The sequence below is a fragment of the Aquarana catesbeiana genome, linkage group LG01, assembly GCF_042186555.1.
Source record: "Aquarana catesbeiana isolate 2022-GZ linkage group LG01, ASM4218655v1, whole genome shotgun sequence".
Classification (NCBI taxonomy): Eukaryota; Metazoa; Chordata; class Amphibia; order Anura; family Ranidae; genus Aquarana; species Aquarana catesbeiana.
The window spans coordinates 795,957,446-795,972,822 of record NC_133324.1 but is presented as its reverse complement, the minus strand read 5'-3'; the positions used below and the strand labels follow the sequence as shown (position 1 = coordinate 795,972,822).

The window sequence follows — 15,377 nt, the reverse complement described above, 5'->3', positions numbered from 1 at the left end:
GTCAAGGAAAAAAAATGTCTAAAACACAAAACGCGTCAAATTTGGAGTAGAGATCACAACTACTATGGATGCTGTTTGATAATTTTTTTAACAGACAAATCTTTTATATGCCATAAACCAGAGATTGACTAACGACGGGCCATCTAGTCCATAAATCTATAAAGTACAGACACACCACGTGTTGAGTATGTAAATAAAATCTTCTTAGATCACTGAGACTGGTGATCTTTACTGTACAACCTACATACACAACACAGCCTTTAAAATCTGGCCAGTGCTGCAACCATCTACTCACATGCTCCACAGTCTGTTTATTTCAGTGGATCCGCAAATGAGGCCATCCTCTGAGAAACTGCACGGTACACGCAACTGGTTAGATTTTAAATAAAAAGGCACTTTGGTGTTCAAAAACTGCACACTTAAAAAACACCAGGGACAAATGGTCACCAAGGGGAGAGGGACTCTGAAGAACAAGTGCACTTTTCTTTTAAGTGATGGTCAGCAAGGCCATTTTAATTTTTTATTCAACACTCCCAGAATAGAGCTGATTGATGTTTTAGTATGAACATATGCTTTCAATACAGTTGTGTTATGTCTGAAGACCTGGGGGCCATTTGAATGGACCTTGCTTCCCAATCTGTTAGGAAAAGTTTGATTTAAAAAAATTCTCACAGCAATAGCAGACTGTGGTGGGGCATCGTCTTGTTGAAACCACATTGTGTCGGTCCGGCAACGGAATGTTATGGAGAAACAAAGTGGAAAGACCCTCCCCCCGGTACATTAATGTCATGCATACATGAGAACGAGTTCAGTGCGATCTTCTTTGGATGTTTCAAAGCCATTTTGGATCTGAAAAAAAAAAACGTCCAAAATAAAAATCCAATAGAGCACTTATTCATTACGTTGCCAAGCTATGAATATAAGTGGGTAACTTTTGCGTAAACAGAAATCTAAGGGATAAGAAGTTTTTATGTTGGGTTGGCCAGCACTTGCTACATGCTGGTCTGACACGGACTTCCTCTGGAGTACAGAACTCGGCTTCCCATAATTAACTGTTTTCATCCTGTAAATGCTACACAAAAATGGTCCACTTTCTCATCTATTCACTTTATGTTAAGGGAAAAGAGAGGGACGGCAAGAAAAGGAAGTCTGTTCAGTTAACACAAACCGCTTTGGATTCCTTCACCATTTTGAAGCAGGCAGGGGAAGCTCTGCAGGATGATTTTTCAGAAGAATCTTTTAGTAAGTAGACAAATGTACAATTCATGGGTAAAGTTACTTTTTAATGGATTACTGTTTAAGTGGACTGTTATCTGTTTCTGCATCGGTTGCTACAGAATGTCTCCTACTGGGTTACAGACAGCAGTAAAACTTATATTTTTAATTACTTTTTGTAGAACAGTAAAGAGTTAGACCTCAGAGTTTTTTTTTGCTTTCTGTACTCCTTTTGGGAGATTTTCCGAAGTGCCTTTGTGGTCACTAGTACCTCAGCCAGTGCAACTATAAACAGCCATGCTGGAGCCTGTCATTGTTTTCTCCCATCTGAAAATGCTTATTTCCTAGCTGTCTCAGGCTTCGATAGTCTAAAAGGGTGACAGATCTAGAATACACATGCAGCCAGCGAAGTAAGATACTGATCTGCATACATGTTTTGAGGGTGGTGCCCCTTCACTCACTGAATCATGAAGTGGAATCAAATGGTATTTCTATATACCTGACAAGATCAGCTAGGTATAATCACGGCAATTGCCACACTCACAAGACCCACTCAGTACTGCAGTACTGAGGAGATAGCTTCTTTGTGAACACAAGAAGAGATGAGTCAAAGTCGATGTTCAAAGCTATCTGACTTAATTCTGGCTGGGTATACAATTTATATACGTTATTATCAACCAATTATTGCATAGAACATGGGAGTGATTTAATACAGGGGTGTACATTTCATATCATTACATATCATCAATACTCAAATGCCCAACCACTTAAGCCATAGTAACCCTGCCATCTGCTTCCATGACTCAGTCATGCCTTTGGTGTTCCCCTTTTTAGGGCCCTTTCACACTGGGGCAGCATCGGTGGTAAAGCGCCGCTATTGTAAGCGGCACTTTACCGTCGGTATTCGGCCGCTAGCGGGGCGGTTTTACCCCCACTAGCGGCCGAGAAAGGGTTAAAAACCACCGCAAAGCGCTTCTGCAGAGGCGCTTTGCCGGCTGTATAGCTGCGCTGTCCCATTGATTTCAATGTGAAGGAGCAGTATATACTCCGCTCCTTCACCGCTCCGAAGATGCTGCTAGCGCACCGCTCCAGTGTGAAAGCGGCACTTTCGGGTCGGTTTGCAGGCGCTATTGTTAGCACAATAGCGCCTGCAAACCGCCCCAGTGTGAAAGGGCCCTTACACAAGAAAACATTTCTTATATGTGTGCCTTGCAAAAACTGTTAGTCTGTGAATACAGAACTTAAATTAACTAGCAGATTAACCCAAGTTTAATCTTATATGAACTTATAAAGATGGAGTCACTCCTGTTCAGTCATATTACTACAATCCCCTCTTTCAGACACGAAGGTGACTGAATTATCTGCATTTGTGACACACACATAACAAACTCAAAGCAGGTACACAGAAATAATGCCAGGAGTAAAGTCACTACAATACACACAGCAATATCCCATATACAGGAAAATACTCCATTGAAACCAAACCATCCCATGTTACCCAGGGGGTTCCCAAGTAATTATTCAGCCTTTTCATCATGTCAATACCCCCTTAGGTTCCAGAGGGGAACCATGCCCAGGTCATGTCCTTTTCCAAAAAGAATGACCTGGCATAACGATGTTTGAGGGGGCATTTAGGATGAACACTAGCCTTGAGCAAGTGACGCTCCTCACTGTCCCCGAGAATTCCCATTATCGGAACCAATGAGGCCAAGTAACACCATCCCTTCGAATCATTGAGAATCCATGGATGGCATGTTCTTCCACAACAAATGTATGTGCCGTTGCCCAAGACCAGTGGCTTTCTGCCTAAGGACCCGTTGGGCACCTTCAGAGAATCCTGCAAGGGCAAGCTGTGAGAGTAGCCTAGCCATCTCAGTATGGGGGTCAGAGGCATGCATGAAGGCATATATAGTGTGATTTTAAGGCATGATCTGAGGTGTCAAACACTATGGAGTTCCCTCAGGCTTTGAATACACATCCCCTCTGTGTCCAATGAGTGTGTTATTAGTGGTGTTATCGGGTGGGCCACATATAACCTTAAGGCCCCCTCCAGAACACAGAAGCTGGTGGATGACATATGAACCAATACATATATAGTACAGTGCTCATGCCAGCATCCCTCCAAACAGTATACACACTGAAGTGGTCGAGCACTTCCGGGCATACTACAACAACAATCCCAATATGCCCCCAAGCCCTCACCTGGACCACCTTCTAAACATGCAAAAATAGAAAACAACAAACATGTAATCTCAGCTGCATAGCAATTGTCCATGGAATGCAAAAGAGAGGAAGGGGCGTGACCGTCCATAAAAACAAGTAGGAGGGGCATGACAGTCTTTAGGCCAAATAAAAATTAATTAAATTCGCAAAAAAAGGAACGAAAAGAAATGTCCACATTATAACTCTCATTCTCCTCAACTTTTCCCAAAACCTTTGGTTTAATTCTGTGATCACTCATATGTACAGACATGACTTCTCTACCCCAAAACACTGCCTCTTTGTAAGGACAGAACTTGATATCCACAGACAAACTGGAACTGATGTGTTGGGCTAGACCTGGGTCTTCGGGCTGGCACATCTGGATCTCTCTCATGTGGTGCTCACGGGAATTTTGTACCTCGGGTTTCCGTCATTTGGCTCCCCCTCAAGGTGTCATTCCCAAGAACACTTTCCAGCAGGAGTCCGCCTTTAGTCATCTAAGCACCTCCTATGGTATTTGAACAACAAAGATGAACAACGAAGACTTCCATGTAAAAGCTGTAGTCGTCTCTTCATCCAGATAGGGTATAGGGCAGGGTATGAATGGGGTGTAGGGTATGACTGGGGTGGGCATTTCTTCATGTGTATGGGGCTGAATGCTGGCTGGCTGGGGCAGATACTCCTCATCCGACATGAGTAATCGCAGAATCTACCTGATCAATTCAGGCCTTAACCACTGGAGGTATTAAAAATAATATTCTTCATTGACTCAAACATAAGTAAAGCATGCAGGAATGAAAATGTTTCTCAGCAAGGGTTTTCATTATATAGATTCAATATGTTTTTCCAAATTCAGTATTACAGCAGAACTTCAACAAAACTTAAACCTCTTTTAGTTTCTTCTATTCCCGGGACCCAAGTGGACCCGAGGGACTTAGAACAGAACATTTTACCCAAACATATTCTGACTCAGAAGTCTCCCAACTTTGCAAATATGTCTGATCATTAGCAACAAATGATGGATAAACAACATTATATCATTAACATTTCATAACTGAAATGTCACTCTGGGAATTCAAAAGGTAAATATCCAGAATAGTCATTCTGATTTTCTTATTTCAAACAAATCCTTCTCATCACATTTTAGTACCCCATGGACTCAATATATGCAGCAACATTTTCCCCAAATTTCACCCTTCTGTTACCGGCGTGGGCCTGAACACAATATGAGACATCTTGTTGTGTACATTTTAACCACACACTTAAGATACATTACTAATCTAAATGATACCCTATGCGTTCATTAAACACAATACAACCACTTTCTCATTCTACATTCATTTGGCCAGTCCATTCACTCTTTATTTTTCCATATTTTCCCTTTGAACACCTTTTAAACACATTAATATTTCTTCTCTAGTGCATAGAATTACACACCCTTGAAGTCACTTCCTTGGGGGGTGTGACTGGATGGTGGCCTAATATTTCTTCTCTAGTGCATAGAATTACACACCCTTGAAGTCACTTCCTTGGGGGGTGTGACTGGATGGTGGCCTGAACAGACATGTGAGTGAAGAGCTCCTGCCATCCTGAAACCTATCCTCAGCTTTCTCCCTTCAGCGAGCCTGCCTTGTACTCTCCATACACCCCGGAATCTCCCAGCCTGTCAGCGCGCCGCCCGAAGCCGCCATCGCGGCTTTTCTCTGAAGCTACAGCTGCCTGAGGGATGGACCGCGGCTCAGGCCTAGCTCCGGGAGTAGCAGCTATCTTGCTCTACCCAGCCACGGCCCCTGTACTTACTCCTAGCCTCCCCGATCGTCCCTGTGTTGGATTCCTCCGTCTACGACTACCGGACCTCACCCGCTCGCCGATCGATACCTGCAGCTCCCGTATATCAACCCGCAACGGCAGCTTGGAGGACGAACTGGATCCGGCCTTGTAAGTGGCGGCCATCTTGCTACACCCAGGCGCTCGTTTTCAGCATACCTGACTCCTCTATGCCCTCCCCAAGCCACTGCCAAAACTAGCACACCCCAGACTGTCAGACCACATCCCCACAGCAGAGGGTGCCCATCTCCATCTGTGCAGAGGGTAACGGCCACAGCCCTAATCCTAGTCCCTGTGTGACAAGTGGCGGCCATCTTGCTACACTCACAATCAATCCTAGTCTCCCTAATTCCTCTGTATCTGACTCACTGCTACCATAGCTGCCCAATCTGTCTACCAACCTTCCACCTACAGCTGCTATAGAACCACCTCCCTGTTTCCATAGCTACTGGAGGGACGATTCACAGGGCCAACTTTGTGAACAGCGGCAGTCTCAATACACCACAGCACTCACTCCTGGTCCCCCTGTCTCCTCTATGCCTGATCCTTGCTTATCCCAGCTCCAGAAACTTCCTGTCTGATAAGGAGCCATCTGATGCCTCCAAAGAAGCAACCGCAAGCTAAACAACAATCCAGGGTACAGGCTGCATCCCCACCCACACGCGTGGATTCCACTTTACTCCAGAAGTTACAGGCCCTATTTGGGGATATGGAGGACAGTTCCCCTGCTGGCACCCTGGTGGCTCCTTCACCCCAGTCCCCCACAGGTGACATAAACATGATCTTAGCAGCGATCGAAAGCAGTAAGACATCTCTATTGGTGCGGATCGATCATCTGGCAGAAGAGTGCAATTTTATCCGTAATGATTTGGATAAAATGCGGGGGCGCATCTCTGAATCCGAAAACCGGATCTCAGAGGTGGAAGATCAAACCGGACAACATACTGACCAGCTCATCGACCTGCAAAACACGATAAAAGCTCTGGTGGCAAAATCTGATGATGCCGAAAATCGTATGAGACGTAACAACGTTAGAGTGCTGGGGCTCGGAGGGGGATCACCCGGCGAATTTTGCGGAAACCTTCTTTAAGGACTTGCTGGGACTAGCAGATGTCTCCCCTACTTATGTGGCGGAACGTGCCCATCGAGTCCCAATGGGTCGACTTATCCCAGGTACATCTCCATGCCCCTTCCTGGTACGTTTCCTAAACGATCGAGATAGGGACTGTATACTTTCAGAGGCCAGGAAACACCCGAATCTGCAATATGGTAATGCACGCATTATGTTCCGTTTTTTTTTTTTCTCTCCCCGGAACGTCAAAAAAAACGGCAAACCTTCACCAACGTTCGATGCAGACTACAAGTCTGCAACATTAAATATGGGATGCTCTATCCTAGTTGCCTGCGAGCTCAACATGAGGGATCTATCAAGTTTTTTGACACACCGGCTGAGGCAGATGCCTGGCTCACTATGATGCTTTAAAGACCAGATGGGCTACTCCACCATGAAAGTCTGGGGGGCTCTCCAAGGTGCATTTCTCCTGATTAAAAACGGTATGTTTATATCTACACGATCCGTTTTTTGCCAAGGGTTCATGCTGCCTTACTTCTCAGACTTTTATCCGCATCTTCTATGAGGCCCGGAGCTGTGGCTCTTGTTATTTGAGCGGACCGGCTAATCGCATACCCTTCAAAGGCACTCCCTTTAGAAATATGCCCATGGGATTCCTGCCAACTCGGGACTTGTCTCTGAATGACTCCCATGTTGCTCCCTTCCCAAATGCCGGCTTTCCATCCTCCCATGCCTAGGAAATCCTACGTTAAGCGAGCTATTCACACGAGACTCCACAAGATAAGTCTACGCTCCCTCCTATTGGCTTATCTCGGTGCTAACTGAAGTTTACGCTTGGGATGTAACCCCTCATCCCAGCTGGAATACACCATTGAAGCAATTGGAACTCTGTTAGATGTTAAAATTGATAGTTCTTTGTTAGTAGGGTGCTCATAGTTTCTTAGCGTACACTCAACTAAGGATTGTTTTGGGACTGAAACTGACCTAGTTAATTGTTGGGGTCTCATGGTCAGTAGGGCGTTACAGTTGTATTTTTATTTTTGTTTTTTCCATCAAGGTTTTTTGTTTTGCGTACTATGCTCCAGATTCCTTTTTTGGTTCAGCTCTTCAACTTATGCATCACTACCGCAAATCCTCCCCCCCCCCCAGGGTTCTCCAAGATATCAACTCCTCATACCTCACACAATATGTACATTATATACATCTCTTTGGGTCTCTCCTGCTCAGACCATGTATTTCCTTATTTGATCTATGGATTTGAAACTGTTATCATGGAACGTTAGAGGGCTCAATGATAAGTTTAAGAGGGCTCTAATGTTCAAATATCTGAACTACCTCAGAACCCATATTCTTTTCTTACAGGCAACAAGATCTTGGCATTATGCAGGTCATGGGTTCAGCAGGCCTTCCACGCTACCTACTCAGGTTACGCTAGGGGTGTGGCAATCCTTCTGAACAAATCCACTGCCGTATAAGGTGTTACATCTTATTACTGATCCACTGGGCAGATATATTATCCTGTTATTATAAATGAATGCTATGATATTTGCCTTTGTCAATATTTACATATCTCCTCCCTTTAACCAGCAGGTCCTTTAAAGTGTAGTCTATCTTCCCCCTGGTCTCTCTGATCATGCCCCCTTAGAACTGTGTATGGCCTTGCAGGATGCCAGGAATTCCAGTTGCTGGCGTCTAGCGCCCAAATGGATACAGGACGAGAAGGTGGGAGACCTCGTCTCACCCAAATTTAACCAATATTGGGAAATTAATGAGGGATCCACTTCACAAGCTATGGTATGGGATGCCTTTTAAGGCAAATATACGGGGTGAATATATATCTGCCATTAAAGCAGTCAAATTAGACTTGCCATCACAAATAAAACACCTGGAAGAGGAGGTAAAAGCAGCGGAAACCTTTACTGGCTCCCCGACTGTGAACAACTTCGAGCCACTTGCGCAGACAAGACGTGAATTATCTTTACATATGGCTTCGGCTACGCATTTAGATCTGCGCTTTGTGGCTGGCAGGGTGTTTGAGTCCGGAGAAAAAAATGGGAAACTGCTGGCTAATCTAGTAGCAGATCATAGGTTTCGAACAGTGATTTCAAGCATAAGCTGTGCTGATGATACTGTGACATCTGGTCCCATTAACATTCTACACGAATTCACTGAAAATTTTAGCCAGTTGTACTCCGCAGTCCCAGGCCCATCAGAAACCGCTAACTGTGAAATACTCAGTACCCTAGACCTCCCCACACTTTCACCAGAAGAAGTGGTACTTCTTGACAAACCCATTTCATTAGAAGAAATCAAAGCAGCTATACGTTCTTTTCCTGGGAAGAAAACTCCGGGTCCAGATGGTATCCCAGGAGAGTGGTATAGGATGTACATCTCAACTCTGGCACCCAAACTACACAGCCTGTTCGCTGAATATTTAGAAAAAATGACGCTACCCCCCTCTATGTATCAGGCCCATATAGTCTTCATTCCTAAACCAGGAAAGGACCACTCCAAATGTGCCTCATATAGGCCCATTTCTTTGTTGAATTACGATCTAAAAATTTTAACTAAAATTTTAGCCACTAGATTGATGAAAATTATTCCTGACCTACTCAGCATCGATCAAACAGGGTTTATACCGGGGAAGTCCACGGACATCAATGTCCGCCGGGTCTTCACCCATTTGCAGCTACCTCCAACTGAATCCACCTCCAGAGTCTTAGCAGCACTTGACATTGAGAAGGCCTTTGACTCTGTGGCCTGGCCTTATATGCTCTCAGTACTGGAGGCTATGGGGTTCGGGCCTGAGTTTTTGAAATGAGTGCAGTTGTTAGATTCCTGCCCTTCAGCCCAAGTTAAACTAGGGGGCAAGCTCTCAGACCCCTTCCCAATTAGGAGGGGTAGGAGACAGGGTTGCCCATTGTCTCTGGGTCTGTTCGCTATTGTGATGGAGCCGGTGGCACTGGCCATAAAGAGGGCCTCCACTGTCATTGGTATCCGTGCAGGAACCTTGATGGAAAAGATAGCAATGTATGCAGACGACCTCATATTGTTTTTCAATGACCCAGGGCCATCTCTTAAAGAAGCATTACTTATACTGTCTGAATTTTCCATTTATTCTGGACTACAAATGAATTGGGGAAAATCACAAATTTTACCTATTGACAAAGAGGTCCGAGACGGAGCTGACCCATCTCTACCTTTAGCATGGTCACCCAGGATCAGATACCTGGGTATTGAGATTTCCCCGGATACTTCCAAATATTGTGTCTTAAATTTAGTTCCACTTATCGACAATATGAAATCTAAATTGAAAGTATGGGCCAATCTCCCTTTGACTTTAATAGGGCGCATAAACCAGTTTAAAATGAAGTTGTTACCTGGTTTTCTCTATGTGCTCTGGCATGGTCCAGTGTGGATTCCCAAAAAATACTTTAAAATAATTCATTCTAGTTTAACTGCTTTCATTTGGGGCTCACAACAACCAAGGTTTAAGTTGACAGTCTTGCAGCGACCGTGGCTGCAGGGAGGTTTGGCGTGCCCAGATCTCTACAAATATTTCCTGACAGCAATGCTCACACATGCCCATAACTGGCTCACACAGAATGAGTCCAATGCGGTAGTATTAGAAGCTTCCTGCATAGGTTCTTTTGAGGCTCTTAAAAACCTCTTATTTAGAGGGGCCTCTGCCTCCCTTCTTTTGACTGCATCCATGAAGGCTGTATTGAAAGCCTGGGTGCAGGCCTACGTCCTAGCCCCCCAGATCATATCTGACAACATACCCCCCTATGGCTCAATCCATTACTACCGGAATTTGCCTCTATACCTGACCCGCAGATCTGGGCAGGAAGGGTATTAAATATTTAGAGCAGATATGTATAGCTGGAGAACTGAAACCCTTTGACACCTTTTAAAATTGCAATTTGACCTCCCTAACGTATACTTCTTTAGATATTTACAATTGAGACAAGCCTTTCAAATTCAATTCAAACAACAACCAGTAACTTTTTATACCTCAAACCTAGAGGAAATACTTAGAGATGATACCCTCATTAAACCCCTCTCAACTATCTATAAGACAATGGCTCCCTCTATCCACTCAGGGTTGGAAACTCTTAAATCTAAATGGGTGCTGGATGTCCCTGACCTAGATGATGAAGGGCGGGAAGAAACATGGGAGTGTGCATTCTCACAGCTGGTTTCTACAAGGTTAATTCAGTACAAAATCTTACATAGGATCTATCTCATGCCTGCGCGGTTACACAGAATATATCCCTCCGTCTCTGCAGAGTGCTGGCGGTGTGCAGCGGACTCAGCAGACTTTATCCACATATTCTGGCAATTCCTTAATATTCCAATTTTCTGGGAAGTGGTGGTCTCGGACATACTCTGTGACCACCATTGATGTGCCCCGGATGGTGGCAGTTTGTCTGCTGGGTTTGGTGGACACTCCGGCTCATCTTCGGGCCTCCAGAACGTTGATAGGATTATTATTGTTTTATGCAAGGAAAATTATTCTTCTCCAATGGAAATCTCCATCAGCTCCAACCCTGAGCTCGTGGAAAAAATTAATGTCAACTTACCACTATACAAGGCAACCTATCTAGCGAGAGGTTGCTCCAAAAAATTCCACAAGGTCTGGGACATTTGGGTAGAGGACCTATCTACCAATCCTGACCCTGACTCACCTGATTAATAGATTGCCTTACAAAAGACCAGGTGTACACGTATTTTGTATGAAGTTCAACCCACGTCCAATCCACATGCCTAATTATTGTGACTTTCTTCTTATATAATATGACTTGCTGCTACCCCTGTGCTGCTGATACGAACAATACTCTTACAATCTCAGTAGCTACTGGAGCATGGAGCTTTGTTCTAGTGCCACCAACGGCACTACTGTGAAGAGGTTTTGTTTTTCTGTTTTTTTTTTGTTTTTTTTATCCCTCACAATGTTTTACCGAGCCTGGGTATGCCCTATTTCATGAATAGACTGATGATAGTTTCAACATTTTAACAATAAACATGTACTTTTATGGATAACTTTTCTGAATCAAATCCTTCTCTAACATTCATTCTCCACCTCAGCAAGTCTCTCTGACTCGCTGACTATGGAATGCAAATATAGCAATATGCTCTCCACAAAACCGATGGTGAAGGCCTGGTCGGTGGTTTGATCCCCTCTTCCACCTGAAGCAAAATAGCAGATCTCTGCGAGCGGATATGTACCTCCGTGCATTGTGCTAAACAGTACTTTGGACAGGAGGAATCACTCAAATAGTAATTTGTCCTTGTCCAAATCCGCGATTCAATCCTCTTAAAGCACCACACACAGATGAGTACCCTACTCTGTCCCTCTCACCTGCCCTCTTTAGCAACGCTCTCTGTCTTGGCAGGATCATAGGACATATATATCAACTACAAGACAAAAATACACATAAAATTAAGCGTTTATCTCTATTAACAACAACTTTCCCCTACCTAGGTGTCAGTCTTAAGAAACTGCGAACAGCGGCGACCCCAAGGATCGCAGTCCACAAACAGTCTATGAAACGGAGACAATCGTGGGAGAAGTGTTTGAACATGTTCTCCCGCCGATGATCTCCGCACACCGAGAATGATTGACACAGAAAAGGTCAGTCCACAAAGCTGCGACCCCAGCGCCTCACTGTCGATCCGCGTCAGAACTCGCACCCCCAAACTCACCAGCCCAGAGGTGGAGAATCGGGGAGCGAAGAGAGAATCTGGGGGAATCCGAGGGGGAAGGAGGAAGATTTATAACTTCTCTCAACCTCATTCAGATCCCCCAAAAACAGTAACCATGCCCCCCTTTAAGTGTACCAAGCAGCGACAATTTTATCACTGCCCAATAAACTGACATCTCGGTGTTTCTGTAAATCTCTGGTACCGTAATCCCGCAAAGTCTCACGAGACCCCAGCATCAGGGGCTGCTCATTGCATGAGGTGGGGTGCTTTCAACGAGGGTGCTAGCCTCCCCACCAGCTCTCTCTCTTTTTACCCTTGGTTGAACCTTTTCCTGTTCAAGCGGGTCTGGGTGCCCCCCCCTGAAGCCTCTGTCTCACGGTCCTCCTCCCCCACATCAGATATGTCTGGTGTAGTAGAGGCACCATGTCCTGATGCCACCAGGGAACCAGTCCCCACCACCCTCTGTTCCTGTGCCTATTGCCGAACAGTGATCTGCACATTTTACTGACCCACCTGTACCGACTCATAACTTCAGCAAACAACAATAAACAAACAAACGGACAGGGCAAGTCTACACAAAAATCCTTATTCCTTTTATCTGATCATCCAAATTTTAACCCTGGCCGTAACACTCTAACTTCCTTATTTTAAACAAAACAAAACTCTTTCTGTGTTAATTTCCTTAACTGCTTAAAAACCTCCTGTCTCAACTGTCCTTTAAAATCGTTCCTCAAATTCTTCATGATCAATAAATACTTGATCACGAATATCTCCACATTGCTACAGCAAACATGAAAAAAAAATCCCTCAGGCTCGGTATGCAATGCCGGTAAAATGTCCCAACATTCAACGTCCCCTTTAAATCTCAAATAACTCTGACTGTCACTTCCCGTTTTTAAAAGCTATTTTCCTTTTTTTTTTTTTTCCTTTCTCTATGTTAGTTCTAAAAACAGCTTGTGTCAGTTTCTCTAAAAAAATGCATTGCAAAAGCCTCGTATAATGCAAACCTTCTTTAATAAATAACTCAAATCTCTCTTTACGTTCTCAACTTCACTTGCTTTACCCTCTATAATGTAGGATGTTTTTATTAAAAAACACCTTTTAAACTACTCACTTTCCAAACTCATCACACCATAGGGCGTTCTCCGAAACACTCCCTTTTCTTATACAACAAACCCCCTCCCATCTAAACACATTTCTTTCACAAGCTTCAAAATACTTCTTTTTACCTTCAAAGAGTCATCAAACATGTTAAACATGAACAAACAAATTATGCATTTTTCAAGCAGAATCAAGCACTTCTAATTCTAAAGCTCTATAACCAAAATACTAGCAAAGGGGAGAAGTCATATTATTCACATACTATACCATTACCTCTTCAAAGAAACCTTTAGCAAACTTATAATGAATATGCATATAACAGTACTCGCCCCTTCCACGATACCTGAACATAACAAGGGAAATTTACTTCACTCTAAATGAATTTGCCCCTTTTGGGACATCATATAACACAGTGAAACACAGGGCTGCCTTACCCCTTACAGCCCTGTATCCCACACAACAGATATCTTAAACTTTTATGTTGCAAAAGCGATAGACAAGAAAAGCCAAATAGAGCAAAAGTTTGTGGGTCCCGGTAGTAATTGCCTTATTACCCTTATCTTATTCTCCTTCACCAAAAAGGAGCGTTATATTACATTTTAAAACTTCTCACAGGCTTACCTAAAGCCAGGGGCTTACCAAAAGCCACACTACATTTTAAACTTTTTAAAAGGCTTACCTAAAGCCAGGAGCTTCCCAAAAGCCACTTCTTAACAGGCATGGTCCGTCTCACACTTCTTAAAAAAAAAAAAAAAACTAAGGTTTTAACAGAGCTGAGGCAAGAAAAACCTTACCCCAGGTGAGCCTTATCTAAATTCAGTGCTAAATTCAAAAATCTCAAGCGGTGCCTCCAAACTGAAGTGGAATCAAATTGTATTTCTATATACCTGACAAGACCAGCTAGGTATAATCATGGCAATTGCCACACTCACAAGACCCACTCAGTACTGCAGTACTACTGAGGAGATGGCTTTGAACATAGACTTTGACTCATCTCTTCTTGTGTTCACAAAGAAGCTACCTGATTTAATTCTGGGCGGGTACACTATTTATATACGTTATTATCAACCAATTATTGCATAGAACATTGGAGTGATTTAATACAGGGGTGTACATTTCATATCATTACATACCATCAATACTCAAATGCCCAACCCCTTAAACCATAGTAACCATGCCATCTGCTTCCATGACTCATAGTCATGCCTTTGGTGTTCCCCTTTACACAGGAAAGCATCCCAGACAACTCTTACCACAAAAGCTTTATATAGAAAGGTGCAGAGCATAAATGCTGCTGTAAGCTATATTTTCTTATGTGTGCCTTGCAAAAACGGTTAGTCTGTGAATACAGAACTTAAATTAACTAGCAGATTAACCCAAGTTAATCTTATATGAACTTATCAAGATGGAGTCACTCCTGTTCAGTCATATTACTACAAATCGGAATGGCAGCAATTTTAACTAGCATTTTCTTAAAGTCAGCCATTGCAACCTATATATTTCTATTGTGTATTATCTTATGTATTTTTCCTTTTTCAATCGGATTTAAGAAAACACGCTATAAGTACTGGCGTACCTCCTGTAGTCGGATCAGAATTGGTCTTAATTACTGGTACTTTGGTTTCCCATGTGCATTCTGTCCAGGTAATATTTTGCCAACTACATATGGGAAAGCAGAGCAAGGTTATCGGGTAGTGTATGTAAGCTGTTTTTTATACAGTTGGTCATAATGTGGTTTGTCCAAATCTTGAATTATAAACGGTCTTTCATTAAGCACATGATATCTCTATAGACCTGCTTAATGTATTTTTTTTTTTTTTTCCATTTTGTAAGATCCTCCATTACATAGCACTGCTGTGTATACTGAAGATGAAGAGCTACTGGAGAAAAGTAAGGCTTCTTCCCAAAAGTCAGCCAGCAGGGCATCTTCGGGTCCAAATGTCAGCCAAGAGAAAAGGTGATGTCAAACAGTGTGAACGGGATAATAAATATCAATAGCATGTATGTTTCTTTATCGTACATCATGGGACACCGAGCCTTAAGTAATAATTTAATGGGTTATAGGCCACCTTCAGGTGATGGACACTGGTATACCCAATCCAGGAAGTTCACTTCCTATATAACCCCTCCTCCTTCCAGGAGCACATCAGTTTCTAAGGTGTTGGTCACAAGTGAAGATGTGCTCTGAGAAGCTCCAGGAGGGATCCATGCTGGATTTAAATAGCCTCCATACACCAGATCCATCCAAAGTGCC

The 15,377-nt window shown here is 43.4% G+C and overlaps 1 protein-coding gene across 7 annotated transcripts in view; it reads left to right on the top strand.

Moving 5' to 3' along the window:
- CENPU (centromere protein U) overlaps positions 1 to 15,377 on the top strand; it is a 111,584-nt gene that overhangs the window by 29,622 nt on the left and 66,585 nt on the right. For all 7 annotated transcript variants that reach the window (XM_073607258.1, XM_073607227.1, XM_073607243.1 and 4 more), the window contains 2 exons: positions 1,119 to 1,242; positions 14,957 to 15,080. In XM_073607258.1, coding sequence (XP_073463359.1) covers positions 1,119 to 1,242; positions 14,957 to 15,080 — 248 coding nt within the window. The remainder of the gene's footprint in view (positions 1 to 1,118; positions 1,243 to 14,956; positions 15,081 to 15,377) is intronic.